Raw genomic sequence first — 6,970 nt, 5'->3', positions numbered from 1 at the left:
GGGGCTGTCCCTGGCTGACGTCCCCTACCCACATCCTGTGCACTGTCCCTGGAAGCGCGGTGGGGAGAGAGCGGGGAGCCACGGGAGTGGGAACCCATTGCAAGAAGCAGGAACCCTGCAGAATAGTCCTGGCTTCCCTGTTGGGAGCAGCTCTGCTCCATCCTTGCCCACACCCGGCAGGGTGCCCGCAGCAGCCCGGCATCAGCTGCAGAGAGAGGGGGGGGCCCTGCTGGCGTCCTGGCAGGGACACGGAGCAGAGGAGGCAGAAAGAAGTGAATGCAAACAGCCCAGCGGGCTCTCGGGGGAGATGGGGCCAGGCTGCGAGTGTGGGGAGGAGGGGGTGCGGGGCTGAGGACCCTACAGACATGTGTGTGCTGCTCTCCCTTACGTGAGGAGCGATGTGTGCGGGGTGGATGGGTGTGCATTGCATCCCGTGCGGTACCCGGGTGCTGTGCGTTGTTCTCGGGGTGGATGCAATGATTGCCATGAGCTCATTAGGCGAATATTGTTTGCTAATCGGTGCCATAGCAATGGTGAGGCAGTTCTTCTCACCACCACCTGATCCCTCCGCCTCGGCCGCCGCTCGCTCTGCAAACCCTGAGCCCATCTGCTGAGCCGTGCCGCGGGCTGGAGCTGGCCCAGGTGCCCATGCCCATCACCTGGGCTTCATCGTGCTGGGAGGAAGCTGCCCCAGGGGCCAGGAGTGGGGCAGGGAGCCAGTACCGAGGGATGAAGGGCGGAGGGGATGGAGGGAGGATGCTGCAGGCAGGAGAGCACATGCAGGAATGGAGTGTGGGGTGGGAGATGTGCGGCTTTCAGAGCCGGGAGAGAACTGTTAACAGAGTGGATTTTTTTCAAGGCAGAGTTTAATGGGAGAATTTGAAATCGGAGAATGGGCGAGAGGTTCCGATGAATCTGACCCCCAAAAGAGATCGTTGTCTCGTGGTGAGCAGTGTGTCAAAGCAGCACTTGCGTGCTCTGGTTGCCCTTTCCTTTCACTTTCTCTCTCCTCCCCAAACTTTACTCCGGGTGAATTTTACAACGGCTCACAGGGGGACGGTGATGCTGTTGGAGCTGCCTGGGACAGGATCTCCACTCCTGGGTGATGCATGCACAGCGCAGCCCGCCTCACCCCGCAGCAGGCAGGGCTGCGCCTTCGGCCCCGCCGCTCCCGTCCCACCCAGCGCTACGCCTGCCCATCTCTCCCCTTCCTACGCTCACTCCCATCTCTCCATTTCTCCTTTATGAAATATGCATGGAGAACAGATGTCGCCTTCTCCCGGAGCACCCCCACCCTCCTCCCTCCCTCCTCCCAACCCACCACCTCCATCCACCCTCCAGGACCACATCCAACCTCCACCTCCCTCCTCTCCCGGGGGCTCCAACCTCCCCCACAGCCAATGGCATCCCCTCTCTTGGCTTTAATATTTATGAGGGGGGGAGCAGCGAAGCGGCCAATGAGGCAGCTGGGGTCGGACCCGGTGTGCGAGGCCGGGGTGCATATATAGCGCGTGGGGCACATGCCTCCTTGGTGTCCATCTCCCCGCACGGTCCTTGAGCTCCTGCCCCATTCGTGGCATGCTCGGGCCCCAAGGATCCTGGGGCTCATCCCACAGAGCGGGTCGCCAACTTTCTGCCTCCTCCATGGACGGATGAGCGAGCGGTTCCTGGATTACTTTGAGCTTCAGGAAGAGGAAAGCTGGAGCCTGGGAATGGTCGTCAACTCAGGGGTAAGGCGGCTTTGCTGGGGTGGGACGGTGATGCGATGCTGTGGGGTTGTCGGGTGGTAAAAGAGGGGCAGGAGAGGGATTTCTGAGCAGAAAGAAGGAAAGGAGCATCCGCTCAAACGGCCTCAGAGTGGATCTGGTGGGGAGTGCTCAGAAATGGTCACACTGCTGGAATGGAGGACAAGGAAAAGGATGAGGTTTGGAAGCGTTGCTTCTCTTGGGGCATCACCAGAGCTCTGCTGGAGGTAGGACTGAGACAAGTGTGGGTTCAAGGGGAGTTCTTGCTGCAGATGGATTTAGGAGGAGACAGCTTATGGCTCATCTAGAGCAGGGAGCAGCTCAGAGTACAAGGCACCCATGCAAAGAGCTTATTGAGGGGGGACCAACCCTGCAAAGAAGGAGCAAGGCTGAGCAGGACTGGGGGTGCAGCACTGGAACTTGCCTTTGTGCAAGTAGTGCGGTGTCCACTGCCAACATCCTCCTGAGAGCAGGGAGAGAGGCCCCGTGCAGAACTCATCGCTGACACTACAACTTACATGCGAGGATGCAGAGGCAGCACCACCCTGCATCCCACAGCCCTCTGCACACCATGGCACAGGAGTGCCACTTGACAGGGGTGACAGCATCCAAGGAGGCAGCCCAGCCATCTGCTTTCTCTCACCCCGCACCGATAGGTCCAGGCAGTGGATGGGAGCGATGCTCCAAGGCAGAGCCACCAGCAGGAGGGATGGGGTGAGAGGATGGTGGGATGAGAGGAACACGGAGCTGGAGAAGGTGAAAGGAACGCAGGAGGTGAAAGGAACTGCTGTCCCTATGGCTGTTTCAGGAACTTCAGGTGCACAGCTCCGTGCTTCTCCCATTGCCTGGAACACGACTGGTCTGTATCTGTGCTGAGAGTGAGCAGAGCACATCAAACACAGAGCTCAGCTCAGGCTTCCCCCAAGGATGCAGTCCATTATTATGGGTTTATTGGACACTCGGAGCCCTAAGGTCACTTCCCAAGAGTTGCCTTTCTATCAGCACATACCTAAAGCAGCTCCTTCCCTCTTCTCCAGGCCAAGGACTTTGCAGGAACAACTTTTTGTTCAGCATTTGGTGCTTTACCTCTACTGCCTCACTGGTTTGTGTTCTAGGAAAAAGTCCAGGTAATTTATTTTAGCAAAATCTGAATATCTCAGTGCAAGGGAGGGCATGTGCAGGAGTGAGCAGAGACCTGGTGGGTTGAGATATGAACAAGGGTGGGAAATAATGGACATAATTGCATGTGAGATTGGTGGAGACTGTATGCATGCATGTGCTTCTGCAAGAGCACATCAAGCGCTCTGTCCATCACCCGTCCTTCAGAATGGGACGTGGGCTATTTCTCCCCAGCCATCACCTGTCTGTATTCGTTTGGTTTCCATTTCTCAGTCATATGGCTCATTACAAGCTTGTCAGGCCAGAGAGATGTAATATGTTGTACATCTCCACCTGGCTCTCTTCCCAGTCCGGCCGCTGTCTCTTTGCTCAGCAGCATTTCCCCTTCCAAAGTTCATTCCCCATCCCCTGCCCAGGATCACTGTCCCCATAGCCATCCCCAGGCTGTGGGCACCTGTGCAGGTCCCTGCTCGCAGCACCAAGAGCCCGGGGCCAGGAGCCCTCAGGGAGCACGCAGCCAGCTCCTATTTGGACATATCAAGCAAAGCAGCTGTGTTGGGTTCCATATGTCTGGGGTGCCAGGATCCATGACATACGGGCTCATTTAGTATACAATTGAGCCCCCCTTCCCCTCACCCCCGCAGTCTGTTTTTCCCCTTCACTCATCCACCACCTGTCATCCCTCCGGAGAGCCGGGAGGAGCAGCTTCCACCTTCTCCCAGAGCCACTCTGAAGCTCTGTCTCAACCACTGGAGCCAATCCCCTTCCTCTTTTCCCCTTTTCCCTTTCTCCTTTTCCCCATCCCCTTTCCCCATCCCTTTTCCCCTTTCCCCCTTTCCCTTTCCCCCTTTCCCTTTCCCCCTTTCCCCTTTTCCCCTTTCCCCATCCCCTTCCCCGTCCCTGTCCCAGCCTTATCCCCATTCCCCAGCCACCACCATGGAGCAGAGAGGGGCACAACTTTGTCCATGCTTCCCCCCTCCCAACCCTGAGCCCCTCTCTCTGTTTTGCAGCTCGGTTCTGACACCTGACAGCCCCCGGCCCGGTTCAGTTGCTGGAGAGCTGCTGATGTTTGTATTTTTGTTGTATTTTTATGCATCCTGTCTTTCTCTCAGTTTATTGCCATCGCCCCTCCAGCAAGAAAAAGGGAAACAATCTGAAGTCGTGCAGAGACGCCGTGTGATGAGGAGGAGGAGGAGGAGAGCCAGCGGGGCTGTGCTGTGAGCCGGAGGTCCTGTCCCAGTGGATTCGCTTCACCTGGCTCCGTCCTCAGCTCAGCATCTGTCCGCCTGTCCGTCCGTCCACCCACCCGCACCCACCATGCTCAACTCAGAGCAGACAGAGCTCGACCTCCCGCCCGCTCACTCCGAGCCCGAATCCGTCTTCAGCGACTGCGGCCGCATGGGCAGCGCGGAGGAGTCCGGCGTTGCGTTGTGCCCTCAGCCCCGCGGGGCTGAGCAGGGGGAGGCGGTGAAGAAGGACCTGCAGCACCTGAGCAGGGAGGAACGGCGACGGCGGCGACGAGCCACGGCCAAATACCGAACGGCCCACGCCACGAGGGAGCGCATCCGCGTGGAAGCCTTCAACATGGCCTTCGCCGAGCTGCGCAAGCTGCTGCCCACGCTGCCGCCCGACAAGAAGCTCTCCAAGATCGAGATCCTCCGCCTGGCCATCTGCTACATCTCCTACCTGAACCACGTGTTGGATGTCTGAGCTTCTCAGCTTGTGTCTGTTTGTCTGTCCGGCCACCCATCCGTCTCCAATCCAAACATGCTGGGCCGAGGGCTTGAGTACGTCTGTCCAGATGTGACCCAACTGCGCTGCACCTGCATCTGTCTGACTGCTTGGATGGACTGAATCCCATCTGCCCACTCTGCCTCTATCCAAACTGCATCTCCCCACCACCAAGCCCACATCCATCTGTCTGTCTGTCCTGCCTGAGCCAGAGCAGGCTGTTCAGCCCATCAGACGTCTGTCTGTCCTGCTGGACCTGCTGCCTGAAGCCAGTCTGTTCCCAACGTCTGTCTGTCCTTCTGCTGCATGTCCCGCTGATAGCGCCAGCAGGATCCTGAGCCCACATCCATCCATCCCCACAGTCATGACCTGCTCCATCTTCACCCGCCTCTTTTCTACGAGCCACAAACTGCCCCCATGAGGCACCAGGTCCCATCCATCTGCCCCTCCGGCCACAGGACACCACCTGGGGACCAGAACACCTCCCCAGCACTCTGCCCTGTGCACAGAGAAGCCCCTCCAGCTCCATCCTGGTGGGGCACAGAGTGCCCAAGAGTGCTGCAGATGTAGGGCAGGATCCGGCCACACTGCACCATGGACAGCTGCACAGTGTTGAGGCCACACTGGCCTATGCTTGGCTGGAGCTGCTGTCACCTGGGGCCTGGCTGAGTCCTTCTGCTGCACACCCAACCTCCCCAAATGCCTCCCACTGTGGGAGCACCTCATCCCAGAGCTGTGCATCCTTTCCTGCACCTCCCTCAGCTCTGAGCAGAGTGAGCATGGGACCCCTGGCCCTTGACAAACCCTCTTTGCACCAACATCCCTGAGAACCCCGGAGCAATCTTCACACCCTGCCTCTTCCTCTTCCTCCCCCTTTATTTTCTAAGAATTAATTTTGCACTGGCGGTGGCAGGAGCACGAGCAGAGCTCCACAGGGACCAGGACAGAGCAGAAAGTGGCCGCTGTGCCCAAAGGCAGTGTGCTGCTCACTGCAGGGTGGGACATGGCCCAGCTCCATCCCCACCCTTGCACTGCCCACAGCTCCAGACCCCATCTCCCTGCATCCCCAGCGCTGCCCCCATCCCATGGGACGTGCTTGGGGATGTGGCATCCCCCAAGGGACATGCACAAAGCAGGGCAGCCCACCCGTCCCCTCCACTCAGCCCACTCCCCTGCGCCACGAGGATATTTATTGAATTAATTTATTGATAAATGTTATTATTTATTTGCTGTGTTGTGCACTTTTCGGAAAGGAATCTTTAGGAAGCAAACAAACAAACAGAAACGACCACGGTGGAAAGCAGCCCAACCCACCCCCGTGTGCCCCAGCGTGCGTTCATCTCGGCTGTTCGGACTGTGTGAGGATTTATTATTTATGAGTTCACAAGGAAGTCGGGGAGGGGGAAATGAATTAAACTGCCAGCAAAAGAGATCCTGAACTCGGAGTGCCCGCTTCCCTTCTTCTTTCCTTTTAACTTTCTTTCTGACCACCTCCTCCCAGCAGCCGCGGGGTTCTGGAAGCGGTGGTGGCAACGTGATGAGCATCCCCCCCAGTGTCAGAAGAGAGATGGGGACATCTGCTCCAGGCACCAGCATCCCCAACTGAGCCCCCTTCGCTCTCCCTGAGCGATCAGCACAACCTCAGCTCCATAGCCAACATCACTTCCCTGAACCCCTCTGTTCCCTCTCCACGTCCCCTGCCCTGTCCCCACGAGCCCCCGGTGCCCTCCTGCTCCCTCAGCCCACCCCGTGTGATGTGGGGAAGCAAGTTTGCGGCTCCTTTGTCTGCGCTGCTCCCGAGCATCCCCCGGGGGGCAGGCTGCAGCTGTTCGTCGACTTGCTCCAAATTTCTTCATATAATCAATTGGCCTCGGCAGCCGCTCGGCTCAACGGAGATGCGTCAAAGGGGAAATAATAAAGATGGGGAGGGAGCAGGGGAAGGAGGCAGGGAAAGAGGGGGAGCCGGGGGCAGCTGATGGAGATCGGAGGTGCCCCCAGCACTCCCAACCTGCCCCACTCACCGGACACATCCCCATCCCATCCCTCCCCACCAGCATGGAGGTGGGGATGAAGTAAGGGGAGCTCGAGCCCCTGCGTGGCTCCCAGACCTCTGTTGTCCCCGGCTGCCAGCCCCGGCCCTGACATATGGTCCTCATTGTGCCACGCACAATGGCAGCACTTCATGCTCATTCACTCTCCTCCCGGCCTCACTGTCGCCTCAGACAGATCGGGTCCCTCATCCACTCTTTGTGCTCAGGGTCTCTACTCCCTGGGTGCTTCCCTGCTCTGTCTCTGTTCCCACTGCTGCTTCCTGCTCTCTCCATGCACGTATCCATCTCTTTGTACTCTCCAGGTGATACTGAGTGCACAGGTGG

The 6,970-nt window shown here is 58.5% G+C and overlaps 1 protein-coding gene across 2 annotated transcripts; it reads left to right on the top strand.

Moving 5' to 3' along the window:
• The first annotated feature begins 418 nt into the window (after window positions 1–418).
• Window positions 419–6,023, top strand: NHLH1 (nescient helix-loop-helix 1). 2 transcript variants are annotated; one of them, XM_052703099.1, is made up of 2 exons: window positions 419–1,730; window positions 3,977–6,023. In XM_052703099.1, exon 2 carries the CDS (start codon window positions 4,182–4,184, stop codon window positions 4,572–4,574), a length of 393 nt encoding a protein of 130 aa, XP_052559059.1. In that variant the 5' UTR covers window positions 419–1,730; window positions 3,977–4,181; the 3' UTR covers window positions 4,575–6,023. The 2 variants fall into 2 exon arrangements, with proteins under 2 accessions (XP_052559059.1, XP_052559061.1); XM_052703101.1 differs by lacking the exon at window positions 419–1,730 and adding an exon at window positions 1,771–2,872.
• Window positions 6,024–6,970: the final 947 nt, after the last annotated feature.

The sequence above is a fragment of the Tympanuchus pallidicinctus genome, unplaced genomic scaffold (genome assembly GCF_026119805.1).
Source record: "Tympanuchus pallidicinctus isolate F22 unplaced genomic scaffold, pur_lepc_1.0 scaffold48, whole genome shotgun sequence".
Lineage (NCBI taxonomy): Eukaryota > Metazoa > Chordata > Aves > Galliformes > Phasianidae > Tympanuchus > Tympanuchus pallidicinctus.
Note: the sequence above shows the minus strand (reverse complement) of the source record. Positions and strands in the feature narration are given on the sequence as shown.

Coding starts and splice junctions, on each gene's coding strand:
- NHLH1 (XM_052703099.1), top strand. CDS start 4,182: ATGCTCAACTCAGAGCAGACAGAGCTCGACCTCCCGCCCGCTCACTCC.